We start from the raw sequence: 14,028 nt of genomic DNA on the forward strand, positions 1-14,028 counted from the left end.
ATTTTCAATTCCATGGATGAATGAATACGAATATAGGGATCTATGTTCAATTCAGTAAGTTTTTGAACGATAAATTGTCAGTGTCAGAAGCTACAATATTAATGTCACTGTCAAGTTAACGTAAATCGCCAATTTCGCGTTGCTTTGAGCTTTCCGAATTTCGATTCCGCGTTATTCCGCAACGTCGGTAATCGATTTCACTGTCCCTTGTATAAAGCATGTGTTTTATTAATTAATCACAATACAGTACACAGTTATTAACTTAAAGCAATGTGTAGTTTGTTACGCCTGTTATTGTGTGTGAGTCAGCGAGGTATATAAACAATGGAACGCCCGTGTCCGTTACTGGTTGCGGTCATTTGCTTGTACATTAATTATGCTACTACAGACCGAGGCGACTATATCGGCTGTTACAGGTTCAAAGAAGACGTGTTGAACACTCACACGGGGCAGTCTGTGGACGTATGCTTATCGGCGTGCGAACAAGTGTATTACAAGTACGCTCTAATAGGTAACGAGTCAACTTGCTTCTGTGGTAACGATCCCGGGCAATTTAAGCTAGGGCTGGACTCTTGTGATACGCCTTGCCCGAAGAACGAGACACAGAAATGTGGCGGAGACAACGCAGCCAGCGTGTACGACACAGAGGTGACGGCGCCGGGCCCACCCATGTCCATTCAAGTGCTCAACATCACCGAGACAACCGTGAGACTGCGCTGGACGCCGCCGCAAGCCTTCACCCGCATCACAGGGTATGTCATCAAGGCTTCCGTCGTGGAAACCTATGCCACCGCAGCCCTACTGCCAGTCGCTTGGGGAGTGCCCAATACCACGTTACAATCGGAGCTGCCGAACCTTCAGCCTGGTTCTGTGTACAATATAAGCGTGGCTGCAACTAATTATAAAGAAGAAGGTGCCAGCATTGGAACCATAGTCGAAACAATCATCGGCACTCCAGATCCAAGTCCTCCCAATATAGAAATGAGAGAGAGGCATGGAGATGAGATGCTTGTGCATATTCCTGAAGCAAAAAATGTGAATGGCCCTGTCTCAATGTATAGAATCGTAGTATCCATAGAGCTCTACCAACAGGGCATTATAATAGAAAACCTCGGCAATCACTCCTACGCAGATGAACAAGGTCTCCCTTACTACATCACTGCTGAGTTAGACCCAGAAGACATCAAGAATGACTTTATAATTGGCAACGGAAGAACTTACAATGGATACTACAATGCTCCCCTACCTCTGACCAATGATATAGAGGTTTCGCTAGGAGTGGTCAGTGAAAAAAACCATGTCAGGAAAGTCAGGTATGCTGAGTCAACAAAAAAGATAATTTTAAATATTAATGAGATTGAGGAGTACTCTCCCATGGTGGTGGCGCTCGGTGCGGGCATAGCGATAGGAGTGGTGCTACTCTTGATTGGCATTGGTGCCCTCATAGTCTTGAGAAAGAAGATTCACATGGTGCGGATGCAAAGATGCTCTCAATCCATGCCTTTAAGCCTGAGTGAGCCGTGCGTGGAGATAGAAAACTCAGGATTCCTACAGGAACAAGATGAAAGAGTAGACTACTATGGCAATTTGAAACGCAAACTCTGGAATATTCCTAGAGACTTGTTAGAAATAGATATTTCTTGTGTAGTCGGTTTGGGAAGTTATGGAAAGTTTACTAGGGGCAAAGTCCAGCAGCACGGAGCTCAAACTCCTGGCTTAGTCCAGGTCATATCCGACAGGGAGCTGGAGAAACCAGACAAGAAACTGATGCTTCAAGAACTGGACTTACTCATTAAATCTAATGAGCATGAGAACCTGATAGCCTTTATAGGCATCTGTGAGACAAGTACGACTCTATTCGTAGTTTTGCAGGACACTAAAATGACGCTCAAAGAGTTACTACTGCAGAGTAGACATAGAGATCTTCAAAACAATAAATTTTGCCTTCTAAGTGAAAACAAAGCTGTACAGTTTTGCGTGGATGTGGCAAGCGGGATGGAATATATGCACAGCAAAAAAATTATGCACAAAAGGTTGAGTTGCAGGAACATAGTGATTGGTGATAATGGGGTTGCTAAAGTTGCAGGATTTGGACTTTCTCACATTCGTCCTCTACATGAAACTCCAGATTATACTCGATGGACATCACATGAGATGTTAAGACAGAACCGGTTTAATTTTAAAGCAGATGTGTGGTCATACGGTGTGCTGGTGTGGGAGGCTTTGACTATAGGTGCTACACCGTATGCACATACGGGGAACAAGGATGTGGCAGCCAGGGTTCTGAGGGGCATGCGCCCTTCTCAGCCGTCTTATGTCGGTGATGGACTCTTCCAGTTGTGCTTACAGTGTTGGCAAGTAGACCCTGACGAGAGGCCCTCTTTCTCCTCCCTCCTGAATGAACTTACACACTTTGCAGAGGGCCCTGGTTCCAGTTGTCTAAGCTTTACTCACTATAACGGGTTTAACTATGAACCTCATGTGCCACAGTATGAAATTGTAACATAATGACTATTAATAGCTGTATTATGTTCTTCATTATTTCTTAAGAAATACTTTTGTAATCATAAGGCATGGTATCCACCAAAGTAGAGCTGTATTTAGCAGATCAATGAGATTATTGATAGATAACATATTTTTTCATGTCATATGCCAATGATCTGATTGGTCTGCTAAAAACACCTTTGCTTTAGTGTATATGAGACCTAACTTATTTATAAGAATCACATGGCACTAAAATTATTGACAAGATATTTGGAAATATAATGCAGGCAGCTAATAGAATATAGTATATCTCTTGTAGGGTAAAAAATAACTTTATTTCATTTGCCTACAATGTACAGGCAATAGTAATTCCAAAGATTGCTTTTGACTATATAATTTGACCTAAACGTTTTTCTGCTATAAATTAAGTAATTTGTACAAGTATGTACAAGTGTACATATCATACTAAGCTATGTCAACTTTGTTTTGTATGCAGTGCCCACTGGCCATTGTTAGAAGTTAAATCAAAAGCAATATTACTTATGTTACCGTGTAAATGATGTAGGAGTTAATATAGTATGTAATGTATTGCTACTTAACCTTGACAACATCTTAGCTTTCTCACTAGTTAACGGCTCAGAGTATACATACAACTAAAATAGAGATAAGACTCACAGTTTAGACTATAAGTTATATTGAGTAGGTCACAGAATTTATAATATGTATAGAAGTGGTAAAAAAGCGTGAGCTTGTTCCCGTGCAGCCTGTAACATCAGTGCGCGTTACTGTTAAAACACATGCTGTCTTACCAAAAAAAAAAAAAAGAATTTTACTGAGTTGACATTTTGACAGTTTTTGTATGAGAAATCTGTCAGACTTAAAGTAACTGAAGCGTAGCAGAGACGTGAGTGTATCTGCTAAGCTTAATGGAAATGCACCCTAAAACTTTTCTGAACCATTTTCTTCTATAAGACAGGAGGCCTTTTTGCTCAGTGGAGAAACAATAATAGACTTATGATGATATTGTATATGTAGGTTAAGGGCGTTTGTGCACCCATTCGTATTCAATTCGTATTCGTTATAGTAAAAATACGATTCAAAGTGGCTGCACAAAAGTTATGTACGCCTGTGCACTAATTTGATTCGTATTTTGACGTATCCGTTAAAATACGAATCGCTAGATACGAATGAGTGCTCACGCGTGCGTACGTTTTATATGGCGGCCATTTTGAATCGTATTTTTACGAAAAATGCCCTAAGCCGGTCCAGGTGGGAGTGGGCGCGTCCTGCGGGGCGGCCAGCGTGTAAAACAAACTTAATATTTACAAGAGATTGAAAGGAAGACACGCGGACGTGTCCTACTCGAGAGCGGGTGCCGAGCGGCATGATGGAGAGTATGGCACCGCACCCGCTGCTCGCTCCGCAGGACGCACCCGCTCCTACTTGGGCCACCGCAAGATTACGATTTTTTTCGTAATAAAAAGGAGATTCCGAAATAAATTTTAAAATTCGTATTTAAAATTGCGTCTCCTTGGAAATCGCACCCAGAGATGCGGGCTTAGATTACGTCGATTACGCAATTTCTGTTAAAAAAATATTTCGAAATTTCCTTCTACAAACTTTATGTAAATCTTATATCAATAATTTAATTAATGTCTGCCGGTTCGTTATTGTATGCGTTCGTGCATCGTTCTTCTGTTTAAGTGTGGAAACCAGCCCAGAGAGAAGAAAGAAAGAATCGTTCTTCTGATTGAGTTCAAAGTTCAAATCAAACGTTGTTCAGTTATTGCTGGGACTTGCGAGAAGGTATAGGAGTACTTATACCGGGCATTAGCTAGTTATAAAAATAATTGAAGTAGGTTTTTGAAGTTACGAGTAGGTATTTATCGGCAGCTTGTTGAACTTGCGCCAATTTTGTTGATAACTCGAATTGTACGTGTTACAAATATTAAGCAATATCTGAGGCGTGCTATGAATGCCAAATGACTAATACTAGATAAGTTGGATAAAGACAAAGCGCACTAGTTTCTGTACGGACAGGACGTACCGGTACTACTGAACGCGGACTTTTTTTTTAATAGTGCTAAAAAAGGACGGAACAAGAATTTTACATTTAAAGACGCTGACTGGCATCTAGTCTCGAGGTTTGACAGGTCTAAACTAAATTAGGTTTATCTGTCCTTTTCTTATAATATTGGTAAGAGAAAGATGCGACCTACTCTAAACTTTAATTGCGCTCAGAATCAGTAGACTACCTACCATTTCGATTAAAGCAGAGTCCACATCTGCGAGCTGAGCGGTTCTACTTCATGAGCTTTTAAGCTCGCAGGCAGTCTCGTGTGCCTTATGCCTTATATTACGAGCCGCTATGGACATTTTTCCGTCGCGCGTTGTATATTCAAGCCTTTGTAATTTCCTTATTACTCTACTTATACCTTTGTGAGGAAAGTCCATGGAAAACCTATGTACTTAAACCTTTATTCCAATTTGTAAGCTTGGAAATTCCATAGAAACGTTCTTACCTAGTAATTTATTAAAATTAAGTAATAAATGTATAAAGGTGGAAACAAACTACCGGGCGTGTCCGTAAGCCACTTCTGATAGGTGTGCAGTCGTTTGGGACGCGGCTCGGACGTCCGAGCGCTCAAGCTTACAGCCGCGACTTATATGTCCGATAGGTTACACAGTTCACTTTACATTTTACGAGCCAATGCCCGCGACTTCGCCCGCGTGAATTTAGGTTTTTTGAAATCCCGTGGGAACTCTTTGATTTTCCGGGATAAAAAGTAGCCTATGTGCTAATCCAGGATATTATCTATCTCTATTCTGAATTTCAGCCAAATCCGTCCAGTGGTTTTTGCGTGAAGGAGTAACAAACATACATACATACACACACACACACACACACACACACACACACACACACCCACACACACACACACACACACATACAAACTTTCGCCTTTATAATATTAGTGTGATTATCCAGATATCCATGAATCTGGCGGTCAGCCGCGTCTGATAATTTGTTTCCGCCTTAATGGCACAAATGGCTCTAAAATCTCAGTATACTTTTTTTGGCAACTTGTTTGACAATGTTTTTTTTAATCTTAAGACTTAAATAAATTAAATCCAACATTTCGTGTATTGAGGGTAGTTTCGAATAAATTCCATACTTTGCACGATTGCAGGTAGAACAGTTACTGCCAAATACTGAACTTTAATTAAATTAAGGTCCCCTTTAAATGTAAGACGATTTTAGATAGATATGAATGATAGTGATTTTATTTGAATCTCACAAGAATTAACATTCCTTGACTTATTATGTATTATGTAGTACCTGGGGTAGGTACTTAATTTTATATTTCTTTATTGTTATTTTATTTGTATATTTTTGTACACCTGAGTGTTGTAAATCCGTCCATATACCTTTGTATATTTTTATACGAATCTCATTGTATTATTACCTTGCCTGCGTAGCATTTACACACAACCTACTAAATAAACACTTATTTCAAGATGGAGATTGTTTTATTGAAATCTATGAATCTATATTATGCATTGATTTGATACTTATACATCAAAATGATCGATGATATTTTTATATATGTACCTATTGGATAGAGCACTCAGCTCTAGGTACCTAATTATTGCTATCTCACTTCAATTGCCTAGCAAGACCGAAATATTGGACACCACTAGGGTCCAATCTCTCGCACTAAATTTGTTAGTTGAAGTGGGACAGTGATAAGCTCTGTTACAGTAGCGTGTACCTTGATGATAAGTACCTATTATTTACTTCGAGTAGGTAGGTATTAGGAGCGATCGATCCAACAATGAAGTTTGATATATGTATTCAGGAAGGGTAATTGAAATAGAATAAAACAAAGATATAATTATTTTGCATTTATTTAATGTTAATATAATTATTATAGACAATGTTCAAGGTACCCTTTAATTGGTTTTCGAGTTTTTAACACTAAGACATTGTAACCTTCTTATTGACCTCTTATCATTAGGATATTGCAAAATAACAGTAAACTAGAAAACCCTCTCGATAAAACTAAACAAATAAACTTTGACTAAAATATAGCGAATCTTTAAAATTCAAAACATAGCATTTTAACTTATACATATCTCTCGCACATAACGTCGCAGACCCGTTTACAGTAAACCAAGTTAACAAAAAATAATTAATAATAAAATATTACAACTCCTCCATTGAACCTGTACAGCAACAAATGTATCAACATATCATATACTCGACGAGCCGAGCGCGGGTCGTCGGTACTCACTTATAATACGCAACAAGGTACAATTCAATACAATTAGTTTAACAATCAGCTCAACACGTGTAAAGAGCGGCCGCCCGCGACTCCGCGCCCGATGACGATACCCGCGAGGGACGCGTTCGGTGATGTCAGTATGCGCGAGTTGATTCCTCAGTCTTAATAAATTGATGACAATGAGCAAGGAGAAACGCAAATGAAACGAATGGCGTGCAATTATATACAGATACGAGGCGCGGGAGTCCCGGGCCGCCGTGTTGAGCCGACTTGACGCACAGCCATGTTCCTCCGCCGAGAGACGTGCCCACCTCGCTCGATACCTTACTGAACAATCACACTAGCTACCTTAGCCTACGACATCGAACCTTAACTACAGCGGTGGCCGACGCGCCGCGGCCGCCACACACCCTAACACTACACAGTAGCGATGCAATTATTACATAATGCACGCGGTTCTGGGACGAATGAAAATAAAATCGAATGCAACTGAGTTAGATTTATTCGATCCAGATCGTGCGCTCTGCATTTGTACTTAACAATCGAATGAATCGAAAAATTTAACAACCGATTGTCGATTTTTATTCGATTGTTTATTGTGAAGACGAATAAATCTACAATCGATTGTTCAATTCATTTGTTTTTTGCAACAATCGCCCATCTGCATCGCTACTACACAGGCGCATGAGATCTGACCCTTTATGAACTGGGTTGACCTCAGGGGCTGACTCCCGCGCGCAGTATGCAAGTTACCCACAGCTACTTGCTCGCTCGCGGCGCTCGGCGTCGTCACGCGGGATGTCGGGACACTATTTATTATCTCTCCACGCGATAAAATTTTAAATTCAGATAATGTTACCGCACTAAGAATTATTTTCTTGTTATTCACGACGATATACTCTCAAATATTGTAACAACTTCAGTATAACAACGTTAACATTTTTTTCCAGTATATTTTTAATTAAAATTATCTATTTTATTATACACCCCCAATGTGTCGTTTACTCTTCAATATGAATTAATTTTAACTAACTAGTTTTGGATCGTTAACTTTTCACTTTTCGAAATGTTCTTTACATTGTCCCTACTCGCAAACGACTCTGTTGTCGAATCGCATACATTTTTAATTGTTTTGTTATAAGTTACAACGTTAATTTGTTTAGTACTTTAAAGAGAATACAATAACACGACTAGAGATCTATTATAATTCAACAATCTTAAAATTGTGTAAAACATTCGATAATAATTTACAATAATATGATTTGGGAAGAAGTATGGGGGAAACTTTTAGATGGAATGTCTTAATAGGTCATACTCTGTGCGCCGAACGAACGCGCATACATGTACCTACGTCTCTGTCACACGTTCGGCGCGCAGAGTACTGATGGAAACATTGTAAAGAACAAATCAACAATGAAAGGAAGAGATGAAAGTAAAGGAGCGATGTATGCAGATGTGTTCGTATAAATATAGTAGAAGTTGATAGTTGTATACCGAGAGAACCCCGCGACGGAGTCCGGTCGCTCAGCGCGGCAATCATAGCGACTAGCTGCAATGCCCATTGCGACCAGTCGCAATGCCCGACACGACTTCGCAACAACTCTTGTGCAATATGAAAGAGCTACGTAACGTGAAAAGTTTTCAAACTACATAAATGTTATTTATTTATTTAGTAATCCGAATGTGCTCACAACCTACCCCGCTGATGCGACTCCGGACAATTAAGGCGGCCATACATCTAGCTGCATTTCGTTACGATTTATGGTTACAGATAAGATCTTTTCTCACTACATTTACATTTTCAAGATCTCAGAAAATACTTGATGATACCTTATGGTTTTCTTCGTTGGATTCTTTATAATTTTGCGCTAAAGGTGATGGTCTATAAATATCGGCCAAAAACCCACAATAAACTGGGATAAACTGGGTACAAACAAATTCATTACAATGCACGATGTCCCCCACTGTTGGGCAACGCCGAATTCAATGGTGGTACCCAGTTCGTGCTTATAGATTCTGGGTTTTTTTTTTTTAATCTCGTAAGGGGCGTTTTAGATCTTTCAAAAACACAAAAAATTGTGCTAAACATGGCGACGAAATTATCGCAAAAATATATCTGTCAGTTTTTCGCATAGGTTGCCTCAGGCAATGGCTAGATTTATGGTTTAGTGTTATCCGAAAAAATAGATCGTAAAGATATGCAGTTACAAGTATGACCGCCTTTATTTCACATTTGTTTCCGAATAATTGACGTATTGTCTTACACGTAGTGACTAATCGAGAATAATTTTTCAATAAAATTGAGCGTGTAAAATCGACTTCACAGGCAATACGCGTTGGGAGGCTTGGTACTCTCGCAAACTGCAAACTATTGATCGGCCGCTATACTTTAGTTGGTTGTTTAATACCACAGTGTGACAAAGAAAACTTTTTGTATCTAATTTGTACCAAAATCTCATACTTGAAATGTTCGGTAGCAATGAGGAACTTTCCAGGCCCCGTTCCTTCAAAGTCTCATAGATGGCGATGTTTATACCCTTCCAAGGAAGTAGGAAAGAATTATATTGGGTGATATTCAGGATTTCTAGCACCAAAATTGTGGTAATCTTGATAAACTGTACATTTTAGACAATAGCAGATCGAGTGAGGATTTCGATGGTTAGTTTTTTATAATATATATAGACTAGTACTTTGCTGCATTCAGACTTGCCTGCAAGTGCTGATGCAGCCTAAGATAAAGCGCGCTAGTCTAGAAGCTGCCTATTTACATAGGTTAAAAGTGGAGGGGAAAACTGATACCGAAAGGGCGTTCCAAATCTTAGCAGTTCGAATAAGAAACGAGAAACCAAATCGCTTCGTACGTGTCCGAGGGATTTCAACTACATACGGGACATTGACGATCACAGCAAATAAAAAGTATTTCTATTTCACTCGTAGCTATCAAACTTTGGTGCATGTTCGCCCATGAATTAACTATCGATTGACTGCCTTGATCAGCTAACGTGCCCTTGCTAGCCAAACAACCAGTCGCAGTCCCATCCAACTAAATTACAGCCGACCAAAAGTCTAGTTTGTGGAGGACCTTACCCCATACGCCCCGTTGGTTCACATGCTCGCGACTGTACTATCCCTTATGGACGTAGCTAGATTTAGGAGTGTTTCTAAGTATAATTGACATTTGAGATATAATTGATAAAGAAAACGAACCATTATTTGAGCTGTTAAGTTGATGAAGAAATTTTGTTAAAGAAGTGAATGTGAAACTATTACTTTTCATTATAATACTGGCTACGTCCTAGAGCCTACGCCCTTTTTTGATAAAATTGATCGCATATTGAGGAAAGAGTCGCACACGAAAGCAATGCATGTTTCAGTAGGCTAAATTACGAATGAATACTTATAACGGGAATCACGTATCGCAGATGTTGCACATCCCACCATGCAACCAAACAACTATAGAGCTCGTGATCGATATTTCGTAATGAGTTATGTAAGTTCTTACAATATTGTCAATTCTTTTCCTAACTTCGGAAAGAATAATAGAATATTAGAATAATAGAATTGTTATTTAAATTTTATTGATAATTAAAAACATTTTTTTTTAATTACCTTGAAAGCTGCTAAAGTATTACGAGCCTATAGGCTCGATAATATAAATACTAATATGCAAGTGTGTTGCAATTGATTCAGTAAGCGTTTTGAAATAGTCAGAAATGCATCGCTTGCGGGCTGCGGCCGAGAGGCGTGATATATGCGATCAGTACAATAAGTTGAAATGATTCGCGCGCTGCCAATTCGTAGTCGCGAGCATGTCAACCGTTAGTTTAATTGACACTAGACGATATCTGTAACTACCCCCAAATATACAATACGAGATGAGAAAGTCGAAAAACACCAGAGAGTTCGAACAGCGTACCTAATAATACATTTGAAAGATTGAATATATACTACAACTAGCTACTTCAATGGAACTACGATGCAATGGTACCTACATAACACACGTATAATAATACACAGTAACAATACCACAACATTATATCGAGATGTCGTTGGACAGTTGGTATACTTACAACAATATTTTTTTAATTATTTAATAATAATAATAATAATTAATTAATTTTACTATTATTTATTTTATTATATTTTGTATTCACGGAAGTTCGAGGTCATGGCGTCTACGCGTCGCAACAAGTTAGCTAAGAATCGTCTCTCAATTCCTTATCTTATAACACTACAAATTAGTTTTAAGCCGATCTGTACTAATATACATACTGTATATATATGTTTATTTCGTAACATTTACTTCGTTTGTACTTCATTCCCGATAAGTAAACAACGCCGTACATGCAAAGCTTTCCGTCCGTGACCGCGCTACGACCGTGCCCAAACCAACTAATAGGGTATTTGACAGATCTTTGAAAACTCGCTCGATTGCGGTAGAATGACAGCTACAATGTTATAATCGCAATAATCTCTGATTGGTTGATGCTCGCTTACTATTGGCTACAATGTATTGTTGCAACAAGAATATCATAAATTCAGCCAATCAAAACGATTGCGATTGTAATAATGATTGATGCATTTTTCCCGCAACCGAGCAGCTGTTCTACGTTAATCCCTGATGTCTAAGGACTATAGAAAATGTATATTTCATTACATATTATAGTGTAACAAATAACGAAAGCAAAAAATATTATTTAAATATCCCGCGAAATAACAATTTTCCTGACATACGTCATCGTGATGTCATCTGTTCGTAAACTTTGTTGACTATAATAAACACGCAAATGTTTACGAACTGTTGACGTTATCAACCACTCGCTCAATCACAGCCGTTTATGATCACGTGACTAAAGTAAACAAAAAAATCATTTTCTTTATCGATTTTCTCTTAAAAAATCTCATTTATTTTTCTTAACTGACTAAATAGTTGGTTTCCAAAATTCATATTCAATACGGATGCCATCAATAGATCCTATATTTCACATGCTGTCAAATACCTTATTTCGAAACCTATACATATATTTGTCCTAATTGCACCGTGTCGTAACGTCGGGTCAGAGTCGAATCGCGACAAGAGTCGCAAAGTATTCGAACCTTAAAATCGTCACGACGAAAAAGCTTTACTCAACCTGATGCTGCAAAGTAACCTTGAATAATTTTGGCGCCCAACTGGGGAGCATGTTGGCGCCCGACCTGGGGCCACGATCAAAGTCACCGTTTTATGTCTACCTACAACGATGGCACTTCTGAGGTAAGCGAACAACTAAAAACTATTTCCCCACGAGGCTTTTCTACGCTAACTGCAAGTGACCCAAGTACCTTGACAGAGTCGAACGAAACAATCACAGCTTAATATTATTATGTCGGTTACACCCCTACGGAGACGAGAACGTCCTGACTACACCATGGCGCTCAAAATAAACTATCGATTCAATTAGATCGTAACTGTAAATAAGAATATTCAATATTGTCATCTCGAATAATACATAGAAATCTGCTTTAAAACCTTTAAAATATATAACTCTCTACTATTATGGACATGCATCTTTTTATTATTAAAATTGTACTTACATTTTAAGACAAAATTTTAGACCGACGACAAATGAACGATGACGAAACGATCCTACGATACGACAATAAAATATTACAAACGTATAAAAAATAAAGATCTTTACCGCGAGAAACAGGAATGATCGATCTCTCCGCGAACGTCTACGTTAAAATCAAATATTACAACGTTTTTGCATTGCACGAAACATACAATTTTAATGTCAAAGAAATAAAATTAAATACCAACTTTGGTTAATATATTATCTATCCGGCTCCTTCGGCTGGGAGCCGACTCTAAATATTAAAATATAAATTCAAATTTAACGCTAAGTATGTCACGATACACTAACAGAGAATAACTTATCAATGGTAACATTTACAATGAAATCAACTTCGTAAATAAAAACATTACTCGGTGAACGATATAAAAAATAACGTGTATGGAATAGGAATATCCGTGATAGGAGTTATCACAATCGTATTTAACCATTACATCTTATCAACGACGACGCCTGCCAGGCAGGCCATCGAAAACATAAAATATACCAATAATAATCAACACTATATGCCGTACGTAAAATTATCATTACGCGTAAATCTATGTACTTCATTAACCTTGTAAATAGAGGCTCGGACGCCTCGGTCGGTCGAACTTAACTACTCTCAGGTAACTCGCGTCGCTGACGGCTCGCTGCGCGGACGCTTGACTAGAACAAGTAGACGGGAGCTGCGGACGGCGCTACTGCATGAGGCCGGTGAGCGCGTTGTGGCGCGTGCGCTTCAGCTCCTCCTCCTGGATCTTCTGCTCGATGAGGTAGTGCGCGTTGCTGATGGCGGTCTGCGAGCCGCTGATGGTGACGATGCGGTTGCGCGTGCCGGGCGCGAACGTGCCCTTCTTCGAGATCTGGATGTTCGCGCCCGACATCTGCTGGATCTCCACGAGGCTGCGCCCGCCGGGGCCTGCGGAAACCACGTCCACTGTTACACCCACATCTATACACATGCTGGCCGGCTTGGAGGACTTTACAGAAAGATTTTACTGCTGGTAACAGATTCTTGCCAGGATTTCTTACTACTTTTATAAGAATTGTAATTAAACAAAATTGTACTGTTTGGATGGACGGGACACATACCAAAGATAGTGTCAACGATGACCGTTTCAGCGTTCTTGAACAGCAGCAGCAGAGTACTTGTGTGTGAGAGAGAGAGGGTAGCACGTACCAAGATGACGCCAGCTACAGCCTCAGTGGCAGCAGGCTGGTTTGTGTGGCGAGGGCGGGGGGAGGGGGGCGGGGGGCACGTACCTAGTATGGCGCCGACGATGACCTCGGCGATCTCCACGTTCTTGGAGTCCTTGGCGCCCGCGTCGGCCGGCGTGGGGCTCTTGGACAGCGGCAGCAGGCTGGCGGACGGGAAGGCGGGCACGGCGCCGCCCGACAGCGAGATGGGCGCCACGGCTGGGGGGCGAAGCGCCTCGAATGCAACCTCCGCGAAACGCTCTAAGCCGCACGCCCCGCCGCGCGCGCCGCCTGCGGAGCGTCCTCAGTCACCGCGCGCCGCCAGCGACGCGAGCCAGCCGCGCCGCGAGCTTACATTAGAACGTTTCGCGCTGTTGCGGACACAATACGTTAGCGGCGCACTCGCCCGCCCGCACAGCGCCCGACTGCCCCACCCACCCGCTCCGCCCCGAGCCAATCCGCGCGAC

The 14,028-nt window shown here is 40.4% G+C and overlaps 2 protein-coding genes across 7 annotated transcripts in view; one reads left to right on the forward strand and one right to left on the reverse strand.

Moving 5' to 3' along the window:
• The first annotated feature begins 127 nt into the window (after nucleotides 1-127).
• Nucleotides 128-3,812, forward strand: LOC123874940 (putative tyrosine-protein kinase Wsck). The gene has a single exon (XM_045920520.1). It carries the CDS (start codon nucleotides 325-327, stop codon nucleotides 2,506-2,508), a length of 2,184 nt encoding a protein of 727 aa, XP_045776476.1. The 5' UTR covers nucleotides 128-324; the 3' UTR covers nucleotides 2,509-3,812.
• Nucleotides 3,813-6,377: 2,565 nt separating this feature from the next.
• Nucleotides 6,378-14,028, reverse strand: part of LOC123874948 (RNA-binding protein Pasilla) — a 107,912-nt gene continuing 100,261 nt past the window's right edge. For 4 of the 6 annotated variants that reach the window (XM_045920538.1, XM_045920537.1, XM_045920536.1 and 1 more), the window contains 2 exons: nucleotides 13,628-13,852; nucleotides 6,378-13,283 (listed from right to left, as the gene is read on the reverse strand). In XM_045920538.1, the coding sequence (XP_045776494.1) occupies nucleotides 13,063-13,283; nucleotides 13,628-13,852 (446 nt within the window). In that variant the 3' untranslated portion in view covers nucleotides 6,378-13,062. The remainder of the gene's footprint in view (nucleotides 13,284-13,627; nucleotides 13,853-14,028) is intronic. The other 2 variants (XR_006798038.1, XM_045920539.1) reach the window with 2 other exon arrangements.

This window comes from Maniola jurtina, chromosome 19 (genome assembly GCF_905333055.1).
Source record: "Maniola jurtina chromosome 19, ilManJurt1.1, whole genome shotgun sequence".
Classification (NCBI taxonomy): Eukaryota; Metazoa; Arthropoda; class Insecta; order Lepidoptera; family Nymphalidae; genus Maniola; species Maniola jurtina.

Bases quoted from the DNA above. Each gene is read 5' to 3' on its own strand.
- LOC123874940 (XM_045920520.1), top strand. From the start codon at position 325: ATGGAACGCCCGTGTCCGTTACTGGTTGCGGTCATTTGCTTGTACATT.